This window comes from Gavia stellata, chromosome 12 (assembly GCF_030936135.1).
Source record: "Gavia stellata isolate bGavSte3 chromosome 12, bGavSte3.hap2, whole genome shotgun sequence".
NCBI lineage: Eukaryota > Metazoa > Chordata > Aves > Gaviiformes > Gaviidae > Gavia > Gavia stellata.
Window position 1 is genome coordinate 8,909,527 of NC_082605.1, and position 24,104 is coordinate 8,933,630.

The window sequence follows — 24,104 nt, forward strand, 5'->3', positions numbered from 1 at the left end:
CGCTGCAGCGGTGCTCACCGCCGCGCTCGCTTCGCCCTGCGCACTTGTCTTGGCACCCAAGGAGGTGAGGCTGGGCACCCGCCGATTCCTGCCTGCCCCCCCCCAGCCTGCAGAGCGGGGTTCAGCTGAGCCCCCCTCACCAGGGCTGGCTCCCAGCCCTCCCCGGAGGATGCTGCGTGCTGGCGGGTGATGAAGAGCTGGGTGGGGAGATGTGGGGCTCTACCCTGCCGGGGGGGTGGTAGGTACAGCAAACTGACGTCCCTCCCCCCTGTGCCCTCTTTGGCAGGCTCGGGCCCCCCCCGGACACCCCTCGACCTCGGCACCCAGGCGCGTGCCCACCATGCCCGTGGTCGGCGTCCTCCTCTGGGCCACCCTGCTGACTCTGGGCTGGCGGGCTGCCCACGCCAAGGACCACGGCTTCGCCACCCCGAGGGTCCAGCTCTCCTTCAAAGGTAAGAGCCTGGCAGCAGGAGTCGGGGGGCAGGGTGGGACCCCAAGAACGTGGAGGAGACCAGTGGCACCCTGGTCCAGGCTGCTGCTGCTGCTCGTCCTCCTTCTCGTGGGGGGCGGGAGGGCATCAGCAGGCTGCACCCCCAGAAATCTCCGTGGTGATCTGTATCCCAGTGTGGCTGAGCTCCCAGTCTGGCCCCCCCCTCCCAGTCTGGGGGGGCTGGTAGCCTGCCCAGTCCCCCCAATACGCTTCCCCTCACGGGTGGGGGGCTCCCTCTATCTGGTGAAGCTGGGTGCCGAGGTGTGGGGAGCCCCCCCAGCAGTGCCCCGAGTCCAGACAGCAGCTTGACGCCACCCCAACCCTCCCCAGCTGGTATTAACGCCTGGGAGCTGGCAGGGAGCCGGCAAGAGGCAGGAGGGGGGGGCGAGAAGGGGCTTAACCCTTTGGTACTGGGGCTGCCCAACCCACCCAGCCTGCTCTGGGAGCCAGGGGAGGACCCCGGGGTCAGCTTTGGGGTGCGTGTTGGTGGAGGGGTTGGTCCTGAGCTCCTGCTGCAGGGATGCTGAAAGGGAGCGGGATGGGGGGAGATGAGGCAGGGCTCGGGGTTGCAGACTTTGAGGAGCACAACAAAAATTGCTCCCGCCAGCACGGTGTATTTGGTGCCACCATCGCCCTGGGCTCCGCCGGGGCCAGCTGCTTGCTTGGATGCATCCCAGCCCAGGGATGCGTGTCAGGAGGGTGACAGGCACACGGAGCCTCGTGTCTGCCTCCCCTTGGAGGGGGTGGTCCCAGGGGACGAGCTGCTGCAGGAGAGCTGGGCCGTGCTGCCTGCACGCCGGCCGTGCTGTCCCACTGTGCCTTTGCCCTCCGGTCACGTACGGAACCGCCAAGCCCAGGGTGCGGTGGCAGAGCCGACAGTGAGTGTGGCAGCTCCGGGTCCGGCAGAGCCCGGCAGGAGGGGCCAGGGGGGCTGACAGCAAGCATGGCGCAGGCAGAGCGAGCCGCTGGCGTTAAAGGCTGGTCTCAGCAGGAAAAATGGCTGGTATGAAGAGGCTGGGGACAAGTCCAGGCTGGAAAGGAGTGAGCGGTTGCTCCTCGCGCGGCAGGCGCCGCTTTCCTCTCCAAAAGGCGGTTTCAGAGGGCTTTTGGGGGCTGCCAGGGCACTTTGGCCGCTGCCCTTTCCTGCCCAGGGATGCATCCCTTGGCCTGGCTCGGAGCATCTCTTCCTTGTGGCCGCGGCAATGGGAGGCTCAGGTGAAGCCCCGGATGGACCCAGTGCTGGCCACCCCGGCGAGGTGTGTGTTAACGCCTGTCGCCGTCCTGCAGCTGCCAGCCTGCCCCAGGAGCGGGATTAATCCCGGATAACCGTGGTTAGGCTTGCTGTGCTGCGGGGTAGGAGCTGGTTTGGGGTTGGGTTTTTTGGCCCCGGTTTGGTGGAGCAGAGGTCCCTGGCCGTGCCCAGGGGACCTGGGAGTATCACCCAAGTGCTCGCGTCGGCATCTCTGGTCCTTCCCCCTCCTGCCTGGGGTGGTCTGGCAGGGCTTCCCCTGCCCTCGCTGCCCAGAGGTGAGCTTTGTGGTGGGAGAAGGACTGGTTCGCATTTGCACACAGAGAAGAAATGCCAGCAGCTTGCCAGATCCGAGCACACCGGGATCGGGAAGGGATGTTGCTCTCCCCTTCCTTGCCTGCACTCTTGCAGTGGCCGCGGCAGAGGAGAATTAGCCCAGGCTCTTCCTCGGGGGCCAGCCTGGAGCTGCATGCCGAGATGCCAGTAAGCGGCTTTCCCGAGTCAATAATCGGTATGTGGCCTCCTCGAAGCCGTGGGGCTGTGAGCCGTGGGACGGCAGCAGCGCTTCCCCGCCAGCCCAGCCCCTTCTCTTGCGTGGGGAGCTGGGGCTGGTACCCAAATCCCCAGCCCCAAATCCCCCGGGGCGGCCACAGGCAGTGGGGCCGGGCGTGATGGGAGCTGGGCTGTGGGACACTGGTGTGATGAGTTGGGCTGGCCTGCAGGGACGTGGCCGTGGCACCGCAGGGGACCCGGTGGCCATTGATGCGGGCATGGCTGGAGGGGTGCCGCTGGGGCTGGGGTACCGATCCCGTCTGCCAGCGTCCCTGGGCTGAGGCACTGCCCAGTGGGACCACGGTGGCTGTGGCCTTGTGCTGGTGCCCGGCAGAGTGCTGGGGAAGGAGCTGTGCTGTCAGGAGCTGCCGTGACACCCCCCGCCCAGCGCCTTGCCTCGGCCGTGCTGCCTGGAGCCCCGCCAGCCCCGGGAGCGTCTCTGGGTTTGTTTGCCTTTGCTTGTTATCACGCGCCGGAGGTTTGTCGCAGCTCCCTGGGGTCTGCGTCATCCTCTACGGAGCCCCATCGTCTCCGAGTGCTTTAAAAAAGAAAAATATATAAAATAACAAAGCAATAGGAAAGGGACTGCAGCCGAGCTCCTTCACCCCGGTGCAGGGTGATGGGCTGGGCAGGGTCATCCCCTGGTCCTCTCCCCATCCCGTGATCCCCGTGGTCCCTGTCCGTCTGTCCTCCCTCTCAAGGCTTTCCTGTCCGTGTGTTGGCGGGAGGAAGGTGACCAGCACAGAAAGAACAGCGCTGGGAGCGGCTCCGGCACAGCTCCCTTTTGCCAACAGCTTTTCCCAGATCCCAGCCTGGTGCCGTCCAGAAATAGGGTGGATATTTTTAATCATCTCCTTGCTAACAACTCCCCCCGCTCTCCTGTACACATCCTGCGGCCCCCTCTCCTCCAGGCCTTCCTCCATGCTGGGGGCTTAGGCACCAGAGGGGTCGGTGCTTTCCCTGTGAGGATGCAGGAGGTGATGATGATGATGGTGATTCATCCCTCCGCGTCCTGCTCCCCGTCCGGTGTGGGAAAAGCGTGCGGGAAGGAAGGGTGGGCTCTTGCCCCGCATCGCTGTGGGAAGCCCTCGAGGTCAGGGCTCTCCGTGGGGCTTCAAAGGGGGAGCCGCTCCCCCCGGCCCCAGCGACTGGAACAGCCGTGCCGGCACTCTCGGAAAAGCCGCGGCAGAGGTCCAGCCAGGGGACGGCCCTGGCCGGGAGGAGCCGGGTGAGAGGCAGGGCAGTTCCTGCAGGGGAAAAAAAATCACTTTAAAAAGAATAAATCAAGCGGTGGAGTCTCCTCTTGGCTCTGCTGCCAGCTCCCTGCCTGACCTCGCTCCTGCATGCCTCGTGCCTCAGTTTCCCCTCCCGCCCCACTGGCATCTCAGCTGGTAGTGGGGGACATCGGCATGCTTGATCCAGGGCGGGGGGTGGCAGATGGCTGGAGAGGAGCCCAGCGAGGGGGCCGTGTCCCCGGGGGCCGCCCAGGCGCCCTCCTAAGCTGCTGCAGCTGTGGGCACTGCTCGGTGACAGCGGGCTGGGATAAACATGGGGGGGACATGGGGGGGACGCGCGGGCAGGGCCAAGGGCTCTGGGACAGCCAGCCCTGGGGACGTGCTGGGAGGGCTTGCACCATCGGTCCCCACCCTGGTGTGGGTCAGGGGGTGCACTGGACCCCCATGCTGCTCCTCAGAGCTCTTGGAGGTGGGGGGGGATGCCGTGGTCCCCTATCCCATGCCATGGGGGACGGGGGCGCGGGGCTGAGCCCTGTGACCCCTAAGAGGATTTCTCTGGCTGGGGCGGTGGGGGACTGCGGCAGGGTCCCCCCCACCTGCCAGGACTGGCTGCCGCTGGGGCTGAGCCCCCCAGGGCTCCGGCTGCAAAGCTCCGTAAGCTCCTTAACGCCTCCCCCATGCGATTTCAGCCCCCCCAAACCAATATCTAATAAGCTTGTTATCCCACAAATGAACAACAGTCCTTCTGGAGCTGTGCAGCCAGCGTGGTCCTTCCTGGGGTCCTGGCGCCTGTGTGTCCCCCCAGCTCCGGTGCTGCTGGCCCCCGCCCGGAGCACCCCCAGCCGCTCCCTTCCCTGCTGCCTTTTTGGCGCAGAGCAAATGGCCTGGAACAGCAACCGCCTTCCCGCCCAGCGCCTTGCCCTGCTCTTGGGGGCTGCGGAAGAAAATAATGTCAAAAAAATTTTAAAAAAATGCCCAAAGGCGGCGGGCGGGGACCCCTCCGCTCAGCCCTCTGCTTTTGCGGGGATTAAAGTGTTTTTTCCAAAGCCCGGCTCCTTCCTGAGGGGGTTTTCCTGCTGCTGGAACACCCCCTGGCCCAGCTCCCCGGTGGGGACCGGGGTCACCGCTGGCGAGTGATGCTTGCTGGGGACAGGGTCCCCCCTGCCAGCGATGCTCGCTGGGGCACGTCCTCCCGCCAGCGCTTTGGGCAGCCTCGCCGGGGGATGAATCAGCGGTTTCGGCTGAAAAAATGTGGTTTTACTTTTTTTGTTGTTGTTGGTTTTTTGGCCTGCGCCCAACTGGCCGGGCGGCGATGGCGGGGCGGGGGGGAGCACCCGGCTGGCCCCGCTTTCATCCTGAGGGATTTGACCCGGGCGGCCGCGGCACCTGTCCCCTGCTGCGGGGGCCGGCGAAGCGGGTGCCGGCGTGGGGCGATGCTCCCGGGGGGGTGCTGGAGATGGTTGGGGGTGGAAAGCAGCGAGCGGGAGCCGGAGCCATTTCATCTCCCAAGCCCCGGCAAGGCATCTTTGGTTTCCTCCCACCTGTGAATCGGTTAAATGGGAAAAGAGCTTGGCTGGGGGCCACGGAAACTCTCTTATTACATGTAATTAGCTTAATTACATCATAAATAACCCATCAAGGGGTAGCGGAGTGACGCTCAAACAAATAAGCAATTCTGCTTTCATCGAGCGACCCACCCAGCTCTTTGATCAGCCCCAAAAACAACAAATGCTTTAAACACGCGAGGGGATGCATCCAGCCCCCCATCCCTCTCCTGGCATCGCTCCCCATCCCTCCCCTCTGCCACATACCCAGAAAGCTGCATCCCAGATTTCAAGCGGGGAAAAAATTAGGGGGGAGCATCCCCAGAATTTGGGGTGTGCTTATAAATTTGTGGGATAAAATACTCTGGAATGGAGCTGGGATTTATCCCTGCTGGGCCAGGCTCCTTTGGGATCAGCGCTGGGCTTCTCCATCGGCATTTGGAGTGAATTCATTCGCCCCTATGGAAAGAAAGGGCTCCCGAAAGGCACTGCCACTGCCAGCCGGGGGGGAAAGCAGTTATTGAATATAAACACGCTGTGTAATTTACATGCTAATTATGTTGAATGCGCTACAAGCCCATAATTAGAAACTAATTAGGTGAGAGTGCCTGTAATTGGTTTTGGGAGGTGCAGCAATGGTGCACCTGGGGAGGTGACCGGCTCCGGTCCTAATGGCATTCATCCTTCGTGACGGCACCTTGGTGACGTTTGGGGGGGCTGGGGGGATTTGGCGGGCTGGGGTGGGGTGAGCAGCACCCCGGGATGCTCAGTTTATCGGGGACCCCCAAAATCTCACCCTTGCTTTGGAGGTTGGTGCTGGTCTCTGTGCCGATGGGCAATGGGTAGGGACCGCTCATCCCTGCCTGACGGGGACGGTGGTGGCAGCCAGCAAGGGTGGAGGGGTGGGCAGCTGCCAGGCAGCTGCTGGAGCTGTAAATTCAGCCCGAATTTGGCTTTATGGGGGGAATTTGGCTTTGCAGAGTGTGTAATCGGGCGGTGCTGCTCACCGCCACTGCGGGCAGAGCCGAGCATCGCCCTGCCTTGCCGGCCAAGGGTCTGACGGGTTCCTGGCCTCCAGCATCGCTCGAGGGCGCGGGGTAATTAAATCCCAACGCCCGAGGCCACAAAAAAAATGCTGGGGAGGCGAGTCCTGGCAGGGGGGGCTCGGTGGGATGTTGCAAGGGGATGTTCCCCAGGGAGGCCACCCCGGCTGCGATGCTGGGCGGCTCCTGGCTCCGGTGCTGGGCAATTAAAATGGGATTAGGCTCCCGGCCAGCTGGGGAAGCTCCGTCGATGCTGGGGTTGGTGGCTGGGATGCGGGAGGGAGTACGCTCATCAGGGCGCATCTGGTAACGAGCCAGCTTCTCCAGCCCCCGGGGGGGTCCCCCACCCCGCTCCATCCCCGGGGACCCCCTATGGCTGCCGGGAGCTGGTCTGGGGGCACGGCGGTGGCAGGGGATTAGGCGGGGAGGGCTGGGGGGTGGTGGTTCGGGAGGTCAGAGGTTGGGGCGGGGGCTCGCCCGCCCCTCCATCCCCTTTGGAGAGGGCGTCACGGGGCAGCAGGTCTGTCACCGCCCCGCTTTGGGGGTGCCCCCTCTGATCGCTGGGGCGTGGGGGGCTGAATGGGGCCCCCGGCGGAGGATGGCAGCCCTTTGTGCTTCTGGCCCCATCCCCTGCCGAGCCCTGGGGCCGCCCATCCTGATGGATGTGGGATATTTGGGACTGTCGCTGGCATGGGACCCTCCGCCTCTGGTGTCCTGGCGCTGCCTGGCTCAGCCCTGAGGTCCTGGTTTGGAGGGGAGGGCAAGGACGGGAGCGCGTCCGCTGAGGAGGTTGGACGTGGCGTCCCTGGGCCAGGCAGCGATGGCAGATGTGGGGCTGTCCTGGCACGGGGGCTCCCGTCCAGTTTAACCACCGTCCCCAGCTCTGCCTGCACCGGGGTTATCTCTGCCCCAAGCGTGGTGGCTACCGGTGCCAGCAGTGGTTCCCCGACGCAGGGGACGACCTCGCCTGCTCCTCCGCCTGCGTCACCCCGCTGCCGGAGCCGCCCTGCCCTTTCCTGGCTGTGAGCCCTGGCCCCCACCGACACAGGCGTCCCTCTGAGGGAAGGCCCAGAAAATTCATACCGTGCCCCCAGAGCACTGCGTGGGGCACACAGACGCATGGCGTGGGACACAGGCACCCACACAGGAGCAGGCACACACTATGGGGCACACCCGTGCAGACACATGTACACACACACTGCGGCGGGCACGCATGCACATACACACAGGTTGTACGGAGCACTCACCTGCACTCGCGCATTCACACACACTTGTGTGCACATGCACGCACGTACGCGCACACATGCACACACACATACGGTGTAGGGCACACACATGCGCTGCATGGGGCACGCACGTGCACACACATTGCACACTGTACACGCACACCCCATACACACACGCACACCCTGCAGGGGCCAGTGGGGCAGCCTCAGGCCGTGGGGCAGGCAGGGGCTGGACCCAGGCAGGGGACACCGTGGGACAGGCTGGGGATGCCACGGGTGGCGGGAGAACCAGCACTGGCAATAGGGAGCATCTGGAGCCCAGATGGGAGAGGCGGGAGGAGGAACATGCCATGGGGTGGGCGGGTGGGCAGCCCCCCCCGGCCCCCCATCCTTTGCACTGCTCCACCCCACCTCTGCCACGGCGGGGGGCACCCCCCCTGCACACAGCCCGAACCGCCAGCCCCTCCACATGCCCAGGCGGGCACCGTGCTCCGCAGGGCACCGTGCTCACCCAGTCCATCCAGCCCCGGCGGGTGGGCAGACCCCCGGGCTGGGGGGAGGTTGACGTCACTCCTGTGACATCGTTTCCCGAAATGTGTCCCAGTGGGTTTCCACCCCGTGGTGCCCAGCATGTACTGGCCTCACTGCTGCAGCTGAGCGGTGCCAAGCGGGTTGCGGGTGCCCCGCTGCAGGGCTGGGGACCGGCGAGCACCGCTGCTGGCTGTGGGACAGAGCGGGTTCTCCCGGGATGGCAAGTGGGGGGTCCCCAGGGCTGTGCAAGGGGGTCCCTGGCACCACCAGGGTGCAGGGCACAGCCCCCCCCCCCCATCCCTCAAGCTCCCCAAAGAGGGCAGTCCCCCACGTTCCCAGGGTGCCCAGGGTGGGAAGGGGACACCCGTGGGATGTTGCCAGCCCTCCGTGGGGCTGGGAGGTGGGAGGTCGGAGAGATCTGCGGGCGCTTGGCATCCCGGCAGGAACAGCAGCTGGCCGCTGGAGCCCTGCCTGGCCCTGCCTGGAAGCCGGCGTGCTCCTTGGCGCTACCGACCTGGACCTGCAGGACCCTCCCCTGCTCCTGCCTGGGAAGGGGGGGTTCCTCGGGGGCTGCCCCCAGCCCCCGGCACCTGCACAGGGCACGCCCTTGCGTGGAGGGACAAACTCTGCAGGGTGGGATGCTCATGGGTCCAGCGTCCCATGGGAGTGGCATCCGATGGCCAGGGTTAGCATCCAAAGGGGTGGCACCTCCAAAGGGGGTGGCATTTGGGGCAGGTGGCATCTGATGGCTGTTGGTGGCACCCAGAGGGGGTGGCGCATCCAAAGGGAGTGGCATCTCCAAAGGAGGTGGCATCAGTGGCAGATGGCATCACATGGAGTTAGCATCCAATGACTGGGGGTGGCATCCAAAGTGGGTGGCACCTCCAAAGGGGACGGCATCCAGGGTAGATTGCGTCCTATGGAGGTGGCATCTGGTGGCTGTCGGTGGCATCCAAAGAGGGTGGCAGCTCCAAAGAGAGTGTCACCTCCAAAGGGTGTGGCATCAGGGGAAGATGGTGTCCCATGGGGGTGGCAGCCAATGGCTGTTGGTGGCATCCAAAGGGGGTGGCACCTCCAAAGGAGGTGACATATGAGGAAGATGACGTCCCATGGGGGTGGCATCTGATGGCTGTTGGTGGCATCCAGAGGGGGTAGCACCTCCAAAGAGGTGGCATCTCCAAAGGCATGGCATCCGGGGCAGATGGTGTCCCTTGGGGGTAGGGTTCTCTGTCTCACTCGTGCCTTGGCCCCTGCCACGTGGTCCTTGGCACCGGCCCACATCATCTGCAGCACTTCTGCCTTCCATCTGGCTGCCTCATTGCACTTGTGAATATTCATGACCCTCATTATCCTCTCTCACTCGTTGCTCCCACACTCAGGCTAAAAATAACTTTCAAAGGGGGGGATGGGGTGCACGGGGTGGGGGAGAGGCTCGTCCCCTCCCTGAGAGCTGACTCCTTGGGGTCCCAGCTCCTCCATCTGAGGAGCTGGTGGCCTGGCTGGGACCTGGAGACACATGCAGGGGGACCGGGGCAGAAGAGGGACAATGCCGGAGATTTTGGGAGCTGTGGGCTCTTGGCTGGGGTGCCGCGGAGCCACCCCCTTCCTGCCTCATCTCAGTGGGGTTCTGGGTCTTGTGAGGCCAGATCCTGCTGCCCCCTCCCCTGGCCACCCTTGGTTGTCCCAACTGGCCATGAGCATGTCCATCACTGTCCCCTGTCCTGCGTAGAGGTGGCAGCATTGTGGTGCTCTTGGAAGGGGAGGTGGGCACCATGGGCTGGAAGGTTGGCACCATGGGCTGGAAGGTGCCCAACTCCTCTCGCAGGAGGTCCTTCAGCTGGGACCAGGCTTGGACTCAGGGGCAGGGATGGCACCAGGGAAGGTGGGGATCCCCTGGTTGCTGACGCTTGCCCCTTTGCCCCTGCAGAGCTGAAGGCGACGGGCACGGCGCACTTCTTCAACTTCCTCCTCAACTCCAGTGACTACCGCATCCTGCTGAAAGACGAGGACCACGACCGCATGTACGTGGGCAGCAAGGACTACGTCCTCTCGCTGGACCTCCACGACATCAACCGCGAGCCCCTCATTGTAAGCTGCCATTGCAGGGCACGGGTGGAAGGGGGGCAACAGGGCGCCCAGGGAGGCATTTCGGATGCCAGGGCAAGAGCTCGATGGGCATCGCTGGTGCTGGTGGGGAAGAGGTGGGGCTGGGTGGGATCCCTGGTCTCCCCTGGGCTGGTGTCTCCACAGATCCACTGGCCCGCGTCCCAGCAGAGGATCGAGGAGTGCATCCTGTCAGGCAAGAACAGCAACGTGAGTGGCCACCACGAACCCGCTTCTGGTAGCGGTGGGGGGGGCTGGTGGTCAGCACTGGATGGGGGGATTCGTGTCCTTGTGTCCTACCCTGGAAAAGCCATCGCCCAGGTCCCCTGTAGCTCGGCAGCATCTGCACCCATGCTGGGTTGGGGTGGCACTCCAAGGTGTCGCGGTGTCCTGCCACCCCTTCTGTCCCAGCCGTGCAGGTCCTGGTGAGCGTTCATGGGTGAGCAGGAGGCCAAGCTCCCCACACTGCTTCCTTCCGTCAGCCAGGGCTGGGCCCTCTGACGTGCCAGATCGTGGCCCATGCCAACCCCTGACCCATGGTGTTCCATGCCACATGCCACCCCATGCCAACCCGTGATCCACAACAACCTATGACCCATGCAAACCCATTGCCCCATGCCAACCCATTGCCCCATGCCAACCCATGACCCATGCCAACCCATGGCTCCATGTCATCCCAAGACCCATGCCATCCCATGACCCATGCCAACCCATGACCACACCAACCCGTGGCCCCATGCCATGTCCAATGCCAGCCCATGCCCCATGCCAGCCTCCCACCTTCCTGGCTCCTTGGCCTGCTTTCTCCCTTCCCAAGGTCCTACCCTGTGCCAGGGGGCTGGACCCCGTGATGCCCACCCCAGCGTGGGTGCTGGGAGCTGGTGGGAAGGGGGGTGCCCCTGTCCCCTTGCTGGGGTTGGCACCCCCTCCTCTGCTTCCCAGGGGGAGTGCGGCAACTTCATCCGCCTGATCCAGCCTTGGAACCGGACCCACCTCTACGTGTGTGGCACTGGCGCCTACAACCCCATCTGCGCCTTCGTCAACCGCGGGCGCAAAGCCCAGGTGAGGGGCGGGAGGGACAAGGGGGCTGAGCCAGTGCCCAGCCCAGCGGTGATGGTGCAGCTGCCATGGGACTGCAGCGGGGTGTGGGAACGCAGTACGGCACGGCTCTGCCGGCTGGTGCCGGGAGGTTTGGGGGGCAGAGGATTGGGGGGCAGCGGCAGGCTGAGGGGTGACCGTGGCTAACGGTGCCATGCTGCTGAGCGGGGCCAAGACGTCTCTGCAGACAGGATTTCTCTTCACACCGGAACTGGGCCATCCTGGCTGGACACCAGCTTCCATGCGACATGCCCTCCCGCCCCACTGGCCACAGCCGCCACTGGATCTCCGCTGGGGCAAGGGACGCGTGTCCCCCCAGCTTTCCATCCATCGTCGGGCCACCAAGCCTCTCGCCAGGGATGCGGAGGATGCCCAGCACTGCGCCAGTGCCAGCGTTGCATAAGGAGAACCATGGCAGAGGCCATGCCGGTGCGTGCAGCTGTGCCAGGGGTGTCCCTGCATGGATGTCACGCAGCCCCGAGGAGCACGGCGTACAGCGAGAGGGTGGCATCGAGGCCGTGTGCCACCAGGCTGGATGCATGCCAGACGGAGGAGCACTTTTGGGACGGCCCTGGGAGGGAGCTGGTCTCTGCAAGTAGCAGCTCAGGCGTCCCGGGGGACCCCGAGCCCTGCGAGGTGTCCGTCCCCTCTGCGCTGGGATGGCAGGTCCTGGGCTGTGTCCTCTCCTGTGGCTGGAGCGAGCCGGGCGCTGCCAGCCCGAGCTGATGGAGGAGCACGGCGCTGGACGTGGAGGACAGGTGTCTGCCCAGTGCCCACTGAGCCTGGCATGGGCACCGAGAGAGGCGGATGCTGTTCGGGCCACTCCAGATTGGGACCGGATTGGGACCGGATTGGGACTGGATTGGGACCGGACTGGGCAGTGGCAGCATTTGAGGAGGACCAGGGGTGCCGGTGCAATTGAGGCCAGCATCGTGTGTCCCCTCCAGCAGCGGTGCGGCAGGGACAGGGGGTCCCGGTGACCCCTGCGGTGCAGGTAGCTTCCCCCGTGCCGCAGCTCGGCACCAGGGTGTTGCTCCTCTGCATGGGGCACTGCCAACTGGGTGGCAAGTGCCCGTGTTGTGTCCCTGGGTGTGAGCCCAACCTGGCCGGCTGCGGGCAGCCGCCTCTCTGGTCTCTTCTGCCCTGCACCGGGGCACCCTGGTTCTGCGGGAGAGAGCAGGATCCATCCCGGAGAAGCTCCTGCTGGAGGTCAGCCCAGCCCGGAGCATCTGGGGACCCGCCGGCACCACCCGGGGGGACCACAGCTCTGCTGCTCCATGGGTACTCGTCACCCCAGCTCTTGGGGTCCCCCTGCCCACCCCTGGCCCAGGGGGTCCTTCTCCCCCCGCCGGTGCTAACTCTCTGCCCTGCTCCTTTTCCCCAGGGGTTTCCGCCGAGCCAGCCGGGAGGCCGGGAAAGCAGATTCGCCGACGGCCCCCTCAGCCCGAGACCAGCACAAAGCAAGGTGGGAACCGGTCTGGGAGCCCGCCGCAGCCATGCCCACCTCCCTCCCAGGGTGCGCTGGAGCCACAGGCTCCTCCTTCCCACCGGCATGCTTCTGACCCCTGGGCCGGGCGCCCCGGGCCATGGGCATCCTCGCCATATCCTTCCATCTCGGCACAGCATCCTCCAGCCACCGGCCTGGCATCTCTGCTCTCCTTCTTTCACTAACTCCTTCCTCCCAGGCCGCGCACGGGTCCCCTGCAGGGGACACTGTCAGGGACGGTGGCTCTCCCTGCTCCGCTGCTGGCTTTGCCCAGCTCCAGGCTTGCTGAGTCCCTTGGAAGCAGGACCATGTGTCAGCAGAGCCACGGGAATCAGGATAGTTCACAGGGGAGGATACCAAGGCAATGTGCAGGTGTTTTGGTAGGGTCTACAAAAACATCGCTGAGCAGCTGCTTCACCCTGCCCCGGGTGGCACTTGTGTCATCCCAGCGGGCAAGCGGGCTCAGGGAGGCGACGGCGTCTCCGGCTTCTGGGGACACCCAGCGCCCAGCCCACCCTGACAGTGTCACCCCCCGAGCCTCTCCCCTCCAGACTAACGTGGGTCGGTGCATGGGCCGGGGAGCGCGTGGGGCACGGGCACCCTGCGGCAGTCTAGGGCTCCCCCCTGCCTGTCCCTCTGCCCCCTTGGCCCCTCCACTCCAAGGGTGGGTGGTAGGTGGGCAGAGGGCGATGCTTGGCTTCGAGCATCTTGCCAGCTGTGGGCAGCTCCTGCTGCTGACTTCCCCAGTGGGGAAGCATTCTATTCCCCAGTGGGGAAGCCATTTCAGCCCCCTTGAGCCCCCCCCCGGTTCCTCCCTCCCTGCCAGATCTGGTCCCAACATCCTCGGGGAGAAGCTCCCCGGTGTGAGTCCCTGTGCCCTGAGCAGGGGCTCCCTGGGGGCTGCCGGCACCCGCTTTCTGGCAGCTCAAATGTTGGCACGTTAGCCAAGCGGCAGTGCTGGCACCGCAATGGCTCGTGGGTTGCCCGGCGGGGAGGGTGAGATGGTGCGGCCAGGGCCAGGGCTGCGGTGGAGAGCCAGGTTGTGCCTGCGAAGGGTTTGCCCAGCTCAGGCGTGGGGCCGGTGCCGGGCAGAGGCATTTGTGATGGTGACGGTGACGCAGACAGCACGATGCGGCAAAGGGGACAGCAGAAGTGCGGCTGTGCCCATCTCTGGGGCTGGTTGCCCCAGGAGGAGCTGGTGCCAGCAAACCCTCCGGTGGGAGCGGTGAGTGGTGAGCATCCCGGCTCCCCACCCCCTCCTGCCCTTCCCGGAGCCGGGGGCTCCGCCAGCACCCTGCTCGCCTCTTGACAGAGGGTGGCCGCCACCGTGTCTGTCACTCCAGCATCAAAGCCAGGGCAAGGGGCCAGCGGGCAGCTCCACCAGCCTGGTTTGATTGCCCGAGGTCCCCCCCGTACCCAGGCTCCCCGTGGGTGCTGCCGTGCTGCTGCTTCATCCCGGCTCCAGGGGTATGTATGCCAGGGTCGACGTGGCTGGTCCAGCCTGGCCCTGCCTGCCCCTAACCGGCACTGGCAGAGGGATTTGTGTGTGTCTCTGGAGGCAGTGTGGGTCTCGCCCCTGGCCAGGGATGCGTGACGGTGCCAGGGATGGCTGCGGGAAGGCAGAGGCGATGGCAGGGAGAAGGCTCCTAATGGCGTGGAGCAAATCCCCTTGGAGCGGGCACAGCGGCTCACTGCAATGCCACCCCGGCAGTGCCTGCTGGAAAATGGGTCCTGGCAGGAGGAGCATGGCAGGTCCAGCAGCCAAGCCATGCCGAGCTGTGCCACTGGCCAAACCTTGCCTGCCGAAGCTGCCAGAGCTGCGTGACCTGGAGCCGTCCAAGCGGCACCCCATGATGTGCAGCACAGCCAGCCAGAGCGAAGAGGCGGCCAGAGGGAGACGTTTGCCCAGAAGCGGACATGGGGGATCGATGCCCCGTTTCAGCCTGGTGGCTCAGCCAAGTCTCCAAGCGGTGGAGGGCCCGGAGAAGCACCCAGCAACGTCGGAGGAGTAGCTCACTGGGGCTTTGGCTTCTCAGGAGACCTGCAGACCCCTGCTGTGGTCCATCCGCATCCGTCCTTGCTGCTGGGCTGCATCCCGGAGGAGGCTGCCTCTCCCAGAGGGCTTTGGAAGGTGCCATGGGGATGGAGGGGTGAAAGTGTAACCAGCTCCTTGGTTTGCTTCCTTCTCCAGGATTATATCTTCTACCTGGAGCCGGACAAGCTGGAGTCAGGCAAGGGAAAGTGCTCCTACGACCCCAAAGTAGACACTGTCTCTGCATTAATAAGTGAGTCCTGTAGCTCCCCTGGGCCAGTGCTGCCTGTGTGGGGCAGAGGGAACACGCAGGCCAGGTGGGACGACTGCTCCCAGCATCTTCCTGCATTGCCCAAATATCCCCAAGGAGTCGGGCTCCTGCCCCTGCCACCCTTGCCCGCTCCAGCTGTGGATGGCCGGGCAGCCACGATACCCCGTCCTTGGGCACCTGGCCCAGCAGAGGTGGGGGTCCTGGTTACAGACCAGTGCAACCTCCCGAGCTCTCTGGGATGGCCACAGGCAGTGACTAGTGGTTGCCTGGTGGCTACCAGCCAGGCCTGGGGTTGGATGGAGCCTGGGGCAGTGGGAGAGGTGGGTGGATGAGACTAGGTGGGGGTCCCCGGCTGATCTTTGCCCTCTGCAGATGAAGAGCTCTACGCTGGTGTCTACATCGACTTCATGGGCACTGACGCAGCCATCTTCCGCACCATGGGCAAGCAGACGGCCATGAGGACGGACCAGTACAATTCACGCTGGCTCAATGGTGAGTTCGGGGTGTCATTGGCTCAGGTTCCCTGCGGACCCCACGGCTGCAGCCCTAGACATGAGACCCATTGTGTCATACAGCGTCCCTCTCCCAGGACAGAGACAGTAGGTCTGTGGATGGGTGGTGGTGGTGTGGGAGGGTGGATGGATGGATGGGCGGATGGACGGACGGACAGATGGGTGGACAGATGATGGATGGGTGGATGGATGGAAGGATGGTTGACAGTTGATGGATGGGTGGACAGATGGATGGACAGATGATGGATGGATGGGTGGATGGATGGACAGGTGGATGGATGGACGGGTGGATGGGTGGATGATGGATGGATGGGTGATGGATGGATAGATGGATGAAGGGTGGATGGATGGATGGGTGATGGATGGATGGATAGATGGATGACGAATGGGTGGGTGGATGGATGGATGACAGATGAGTGGGTGGATGATGGATGGGTGGGTGGGTGGATGGATGGGGGGGGGTGGGTGGGTGGGTGGATGGATGGATGGATGGATGGATGGATGGATGGATGGATGGATGGAAATCTAGGCAGAAGAGCAGAGGGATAGCTGTGTGGGGCACGGTGACAGATGTGCTGGGGGCTTCGCTGGGCAGCGGGAGCAGCCAGCTGGTGAGAGATGGAGCTGGCTCTGCCAGAGTCTGTGCGTGGGTTTCTGCAGGACTGAGATGTCAACTATGTCGCCTGCGATCGGTGACCCTGAGCACTCATCCTGCCCCCCTCGGAGCACCCCTGCCCGCGGGGCGGCAGCTGAGTAAACAGAGCAGAGCAGATGGGCTGATCCTGCCGGGCTGGGGAGCCGGCAGGGCGGTAACCCGAAGAGGGGGAGCTGTCAGCACGGGCTGGGCACTGGCTGATGGATGGCAGGGAGAAGCTTCCTGAGAAGTTTCCAGGCTGTGTGGTTCCTCCCCAGGGGGGAAGACCAGTTCCCACCGCCCTGCTCACAGAGCTGCTGGAGCCCTCCACCCTGTGGACCTCAGGGATGCTCCGAGCCCCTCCCGGAGCACCTATGACCACCAGAGAGACCTGGTTCCTCAGCCCACCTCTGCAGCTCTGGTGCAGATCCAGCTCTTGCCCTGTGACCACGGCAGTGCTCTTCCAGGAGTGGGGCGATGCCAAAGGAGAGGGGGACTCAGCATCCCGCTGTGGCATGGAGCAGGGGTGCTGCTGGGCTGACGGTGCCATGCCATACCATGCCATTCCAGACCCAGCCTTCGTCCGTGCCCAGCTCATCCCCGACAGCAGCGAGAGGAACGACGACAAGCTGTACTTCTTCTTCCGAGAGAAGTCGGCCGATGCCCCGCTGAGCCCTGGGGTCTACTCCCGCATAGGGCGCATCTGCCTGGTAGGTGGAGCAGGGCAGGCAGGGTGCGGGCAGGGGCGCAGGCAGGGCTGAGTGCGGGGGTCCCTCTGTTGCAGAACGATGACGGGGGCCACTGCTGCCTCGTGAACAAGTGGAGCACCTTCCTGAAGGCCCGGCTCGTCTGCTCTGTGCCGGGACCCGATGGAATCGAAACACACTTTGACGAGCTCCGTAAGTGAGGGGGATGGGGGCTTCTGCACCCCTGTGGGCTTGGGGGGCACCCTGGGGAGGGGTGGGGACCCCTTTGCTGCCTGCCACCTCTTACCTCTCCCATGGGGAGCTGCTCTCTCCCCTGCCCTGGCGTCCCTGGGTACAAGGAAGGTCCCTGCACACCTCCCCATGGTGACACCCCCATCTTTCTGTCCCAAGAGGACGTCTTCATCCAGCAGACTCAGGACACCAAGAACCCTGTTATCTACGCCGTGTTCTCCGCTTCGGGGTGAGTGCTGACCCTCCTGGCATGGGGCAGCGGAGGGGGGGGGTCCCCAGCTGGGTGGGGGTCCCAGCGATGCCGTGGTGGCAGGCAGCACCAAGCCGGAGGGTGGCAGCAGGTCCTTCCTCCCAGGTCGGTCTTCAAGGGCTCTGCTGTCTGTGTCTACTCCATGGCCGACATCCGCATGGTCTTCAACGGGCCCTTTGCACACAAGGAGGGACCCAACTACCAGTGGATGCCCTACACAGGCAAAATGCCCTACCCCCGGCCAGGCACCGTAAGTACCCCCTGGGCATGCACGGGGAGGTGAGCCAGCGCCTGCCGGGCAGCTGGCACCCTCGGACCCATGCTGGATACCGGGTCACCAAGTGCTGGTGATGTTTGTGCCACAGTGCCCCGGGGGGACTTTCACCCCATCCATGAAGTCGACCAAGGACTACCCCGACGAAGTGATCAACTTCATGCGTGCGCACCCACTGATGTACCACGCCGTCTACCCCACCCACCGCCAGCCACTGGTGGTCCGCACCAACGTCAACTACCGCTTCACCACCGTGGCCGTCGACCAGGTGGATGCAGCAGACGGGCGCTATGAGGTGCTTTTCCTGGGCACAGGTACCCACGCCGCGCACCGCGGGGAACGCAGCATGCTCCGGCGCGGCCCCGGAGAGCACGGGCACCACCAGGGCTGGCCAGACCATGGTGCCCTCCGCCACACTGGAGTGGGGCGAGGGGCTGAGACCCCTGCCCCGAGATCCCTGCCCCTCTTCAAGGCTCCAGCCTGGTCCTTCCCCTGCCCTGGTGCCCATCCCACAGACCCCACCATCCAGCCTGATCCTTCCCCTAGCCCAGTTCCCGTCCCCAGGGCCAGCAATCCAGCATGATACCTCCCACCCTAGGGATGCCACCATCCAGCCTGGTCCTCTCCCTACCCCTGTGCCCATTCCAGGGGCCCCCCCACCATCCAGCCTCATCCTTTCCCAACCCCAGTGCCCATCCTGCAGGCTCTGTGATCCAGCCTCATGCTTCCCATTGCCCATCCTAAGCCCACTGTCATCCAGCCTCGTGCCTCCCCTGCCCAACTGCCCATCCTAGAGGCACCAGCATCCTGCCTTGTCCTTCCCCAGCCCTGGTGCCCATCCTGGGGGCACTGTTGCCCAGCCTGGTGCTTCCCCTGCTCTAACACGCCTTCCCAGAGCCCCCCATGATCCAGCCTGGTCCTTCCCCTGCCCTGGTGCCCATCCCCGGCTGCTGTCCCCCACCCTGCCACGGGTTGTGGCAGTCCCTAGCCACAGGCAGTGACCTGAGCTGGTACGGCCGCACCACAGGCACAGCTGCCCGCTGCGACAGGAGAGATGGGGATGGGCTTGGGGGGGTCCTTCCTCCCCCTGGCCCCAGCAGGGAACCCCTTCCCAGGAGGTGAGGGCACGGGTGCCCGGGATGGCACTGAGTTCCCGGGCACCGTGGTGTCTTGCAGATCGGGGCACCGTGCAGAAGGTCATTGTGCTCCCCCGGGATGACATGGAGACGGAGGAGCTCATGCTGGAGGAGATCGAGGTGTTCAAGGTAAGGGTTGTCCTCTTCTCCACCCTCCGCTGAGTGTCCTTGAGCCAGTCAGCCAGCCCCTTGGGACGCCAACCAGCCCCCTGGGATGTCAACCAGCCCCTTGGGACGCCAGCCGGCCCCCTGGGATGTCAACCAGCCCCTTGGGACACCAACCAGCCCCCTGGGATGTCAACCAGCCCCTTGGGACGCCAACCAGCCCCCTGGGATGTCAACCAGCCCCTTGGGACGCCAGCCGGCCCCCTGGGATGTCAACCAGCCCCTTGGGACACCAACCAGCCCCCTGGGATGTCAACCAGCCCCTTGGGACGCCCAACCAGCCCCCTGGGATGTCAACCAGCTCCTTGGGATGCCAACCAGCTCCTTGGGACATCAGCCAGCCCCTTGGGACACCAGTCATCCCTTGGGACATCAGCCAGCCCCTTGGCCGGCTCTGGAGGGACTCCAAGCATTGGTCCCCCTGCCTGCTGCCCCCTCGCAGCTCCCCCTGCCCGCCCCTGCTGCCTGGGGAGGTCTGGGGTGCCCACCCCCCTGCCGCAGCACCAGGCCAGGTGCTCACCCCTCCATCTCTTTTGCTCCTGCTCCCATCTAGGTGCCAAGCACCCATCAAGACGATGACCATCTCCTCCAAGAGGGTGAGTCGTGGCGCGGTGGCAGGGGGCTGGGCAGATGCCACCATGGGCCCGGACATGGCACTGCCAAGTGTCACCGCCAGCACCAGAGCAGGAGGCACGTGGGTGGCCCCAGGGCGAGCTGCCTCTGGTGGCCCTGGGTGGCTCTGGTGTCTTGGCCAGTCCCAGTACCGGCAGGCTGCAGCTCATTCTGGGGGTTGTCCTTGCAGGGTGGGGACGAGTTGACATCTCACCCTGTCCTCTTTGTCCCCCCAACAGCAACAGCTGTACGTGTCCTCAGCCGTAGGCGTGACCCACCTGGCCCTGCACCGCTGCGACGTGTACGGGGAAGCCTGTGCCGACTGCTGCCTGGCCCGGGACCCCTACTGCGCCTGGGACCGGCAGCGCCTGCACCCGCTACTCCGCCTCCTCCAAGAGGTACAGGGGGCCGGGGAAGAGTGGCTGGGAGGGACCCTCTGGCCCCAGGCTCCCCCACTCATCTCCTGCCTCCCCACAGGCGGAGCCGGCGGCAGGACGTCCGGCACGGCAACCCCATCCGCCAGTGCCGAGGCTACAACTCCAATGGTGAGTGAGGTCTGGGGCATGGGGGGGGGGGCTGCTGAGGGGCAGCTGGGGGGCGTGTGAGGGCAGGGGCAGGAGGGTGGGGGCAACGGCCAGAGGGGGACATGGGTGGATGCATGTCTTGGTGGGTTGATGGTTGTGTGGGTGGATATATGGGAAGAGGGTGAGCACAGATGGATGGATGGATGGATGGATGGATGGATGGATACATTGGGGAGGAAGATGAGCATGGATGGGTGGGGTGTGAGTGGATGGATGGATGGATGGATGGATGGATGGATGGAAGGAAGGAAGAATGAATGAACTGATGAAAGAATGGATACATTGGACAGGAGGATGACCATGGATGGATGGATACATTGGGGATGAGGCTGAGCACAGATGGGTGGGTTGGTAGGTGGCTGGCTGGCTGGCTGGATGTTTTGATGGATGAATAAATGTGTTGGAGAGGAGGATGAACGTGTGGGTGTGGGTGGGTGTGTGGATGGATGGATGGATGGATGGATGGATACATTGAGGTGTAGCATGAACATGGATGAATAGATGGACACATTGGGGATGGAACATGGATGGATAGATGGATATGTTGGGAGGAGAATAAGCAGATTTGGATGGGTGGGTAGAGGGATGGATGGATGGATGGATACGGTGGGGGAAGGATGACCACAAATTGACGGGCGTGTAGATGAATGAATGGATAGATGAATGGATGGATACTTCAGAGGAAGATGAACATGGGCAGATAGATGGATGGATAGATGGATGGATGGATGGTTGGATAGATGGATGGATGGATGGATGGATGGATGGGTGGGTGGACGGACACCCTTGTGGAAGCATGGCTACACTAGGGAGGAGCACACTTGCTGGGTGGCTGGGGAGCAGGCAGACCCATGGCTGGAGGTGGACAGGAGCTCCCCCCTTGGAGAGCAGGTGGGCTGGGCAGGAGGGCAGTGGGGCAGGGGTGCGAAGTGCGTGTGTGACCTGGCTGCCCGTGGCCCACCCCTGCAGCTAACAAGACACGCGGTGGAGGCGGTGCAGTACGGGGTGGAGGGCAGCACCGCCTTCCTGGAGTGCCAGCCCCGCTCGCCCCAGGCCAGCATCAAGTGGCTGCTGCAGAAGGACAACAGCGACCGGCGGAAAGAGGTAGGGCAGGGTGCTGCGCCGGGAGTGTCGGCGGGGTGCCGGGGGTGCTGGGTGCCAGCCGGCTGAAGCCATGCCGCCTCTCCCCCTCCAGCTGCGGGTGGAGGGCCGGGTGCTGCGGACGGAGCAGGGCTTGCTGCTGCGCGCCCTCCAGCTTGCCGACAGTGGCCTCTACTCCTGCACCGCCACCGAGAACAACTTCAAGCACACGGTGACCAAGGTGCAGCTCCGCGTCCTCAGTGGTCGCGCTGTCCACGCCGTGCTGGTCCAGGCGGAGACCCCCCCTGGCCTGCCAGGTGCCCCCACTCCCCGCTACCAGGACCTTCTGCAGCTCCTCACCCAACCCGAAATGGGACTCCTGGACCAGTACTGCCAGGGCTACTGGCGACACACAGCTGCCAGCCCCCCCCAGCCACTGGCTGGCCTCAAAGCCAAGGAGCAGCAGGACCAGAAGAAGCCTCGAAACCGCCGGAATCACCAGCCAGAGACCTACAGGCATACATGAAACCGTCATCAGGGACTTTGATAGCACAGTGGTCTATTTTTCCCCCCTTTTAATATTAAAAATATCTATAAATAAATATATATATATATACATCCACGCACACACGCACGCAGACACACGCACTCCCCCCTCCCACGGGAGACGGTATTTATTTGTAGGGTGTATATAGTCACTGGGGCGATGCAACCTCCACCTCCCAGCCCCGAGGAAGAGTGGGGACCCCCGGGGCGGCCGCAGCCACCATCACTGTCTCCCCCCCTCCGCGGGACCCCAGGATCCTGGTGTGCGGGGACCACTGGGCACCGTGACCGCTGCCTCCCCCCCGGCTGGGGCACGGCACCACACCGGGGGCCGGAGGTGCCACCTTCTGCTGCAGGATGCGGGTGATGCCCTGGGGAGGGGGACAAACTCCAGCCAGGGGGGATAAGGCAGGGGGAGAGGTGGCAGCCCCGCAACCTGGGCACAGCCCTCACAGCTTCGTGCCTCAGTTTCCCCACATGGTTACTGAGGAGCAAGTGCTTTCTGCGGGGAAGCTGCAGACTACCAGGCAAGCCTAGGACAAGGGGGCTGTGGGGCCAGGGTACGTGACCCCATCCTCCCCCCAGGGGCTTGGCAGGGGGGAGACAGGACTCTCCGGAGAGGACCCAGGTGTCCAGGCCACAGTGGGAGCTCAGCCAGGGTCTTTGAGTGGGAAAGGGAAGCAGAAAGGTCCGTGCCAGGGTAAAACCTCAGGCAGCCACCAGCACTCGCTGGCACCCATGGGCATTTGGGGCACCCAGCGCATCAGCTGCCCCCCTTGGGGTACCCCAGTGGGCATGTGGGGTTGTAAATAGTTGTACATGGGGAGAGCAGGGGTGGCCAGGGTTGAGGAAGTGTCCCCAACACAGGCGGGGGCACCCCCAAATAAACACTGGCTTTGGGACGGATGCGGGGCGCCTGCGTGTGCTCTGTCGGGGAGGGGGAGCAGGCGCGGGGAGTGGCTGTGCTGCTACCTGGCCCCACCATGTAATCCCCTTAACTCTGCCCCTGAGCCCCCGAGATCGCTGGGAGAGCGGAGAGCTGGGCTGGGGCCAGGTGGGGAGCGGGGATGGTCCTCAGGGAGCACTGGGAGCACTAGGAAGCCGAGGGTGCTGGGTGCTGGGTGCTGGGCACTGGGCAGGATGGTGGGCACGGGGAGGTGGCAGTCCTGGGTGGTACTGCCTGGGTGTTAGGGGAACACTGGGGGCATACACTGGGCTGTGCTGGAGGGCAGTGCAGCGTGTTGCTGGACGCACTGGGAGCACTTGGAGTCAGTACTGGGAGCACTGGGGGAAGCACTGGGGCGTTAGGATTTGGTACTGGGAGACAGTGCTTGGTGGCACCGGGAGCACGGAGTGGGGGGTGGTACTGGGCTCTATAGGGGGGCACTGGGGGTGGTGGTGGACGATACTGGGCTGTACTAGAGAGAGTCTGGTTGGTACGGGGGGCAATGGGGGTGGTACTGGGCTCCTCTGGGCAGTCCTGGGAGGCACTGGGGGTGGTGCTTGGATGTCCTGGGCTATAGTGGAGGCAGCACTGGGGACACTGGAGGTTGGTACTGGGCGGTACAGGGAGCACTCAGAGTCAGTACTGGGGGCACCGGGGGAAGTACTGGGGCATTAGGATTTGGTACTGGGAGCCACTACTTGGTGGTACTGGGGCACAGGGTGGGGAGTGATACTGGGTTCTCTAGGGGGCGCTGGGAGTGGGTGATACTGGGCTGTATTGGGGGCACTCTGGTCGGTACTGGGGCAATGGGGGTGGTACTGGGCTCCTCTGGGCCGTCCCGGGAGGCACTGGGGGCGGTGGTGGGAGGTCCTGGGCTATACTGGGGGTAGTACTGGGCGCACTGGGGGCCGTACAGGGCTGTACTGGGGGCTCTGGACTGGACTGGGAGCTGTGCTGCGTCCGTTCGCCCCCTGGCGGCTGAGCGCGGCGCTGCAGGAGCGACAGAGCGGGGGGGGACACAGGGGACAACGGGGGTGGAAGGTCGGGACAGGGGGACACTGGGCTCTACTGGGGACACCTGGGGGAGTCCTGGCAGGGCCTGGGGACACTGGGGGCGGGGAGACACAGAGGGGTTACTGGGGTGTCCCTGGGGACACTGGGGTGGACACGATGGCAAGGGGGGGCAGTGGGGACATGGCGGGGGGAAGTGGTGGCCTAAGGACACTGGGGAGGGGGGCTGAGGGGCCTGGGGACATTGCGGGGGTCACTGTGGTTGGCATGGGAGCACGGGGATGGCACTGGGGTGCGCCTGGATGTTGGGCAGGTTTGGGGTTTTTTTCTGGGGGGGGGTGTCCTGAAGACACTGGGGGGACTGGGATTGCTTGGGGACACTGGGGAGATACTGGGATTTCTCCTTGGAATACTGGGGAGTTTTACTGGGGTGGGGCTTGGAGACCCTGGTGGGGGTACTTGGGTGTCCCTGAGGACATTGTGCAGGTGTTGCTGGGGGGACCGGGGACACTCTGTGGGGTGATACTGGGCTGGCCTGGTGACACTGGGACTGTAC

At 64.5% G+C, this 24,104-nt stretch overlaps 1 protein-coding gene across 1 annotated transcript; it reads left to right on the forward strand.

The window, feature by feature from the left end:
• The first annotated feature begins 324 nt into the window (after nt 1-324).
• Nucleotides 325-21,673, forward strand: LOC132317879 (semaphorin-3F-like). The gene is given in 19 exon segments (XM_059823318.1): nt 325-452; nt 9,798-9,958; nt 10,121-10,183; nt 10,916-11,035; nt 12,456-12,536; nt 14,749-14,842; nt 15,233-15,352; nt 16,577-16,716; nt 16,791-16,905; nt 17,104-17,173; nt 17,300-17,444; nt 17,560-17,782; nt 18,645-18,734; nt 19,325-19,365; nt 19,621-19,740; nt 19,742-19,779; nt 19,859-19,930; nt 20,943-21,069; nt 21,161-21,673. Coding segments are annotated over 19 exon segments (2,343 nt in total). The 5' UTR covers nt 325-340; the 3' UTR covers nt 21,572-21,673.
• The last annotated feature ends 2,431 nt before the right edge of the window (nt 21,674-24,104 follow it).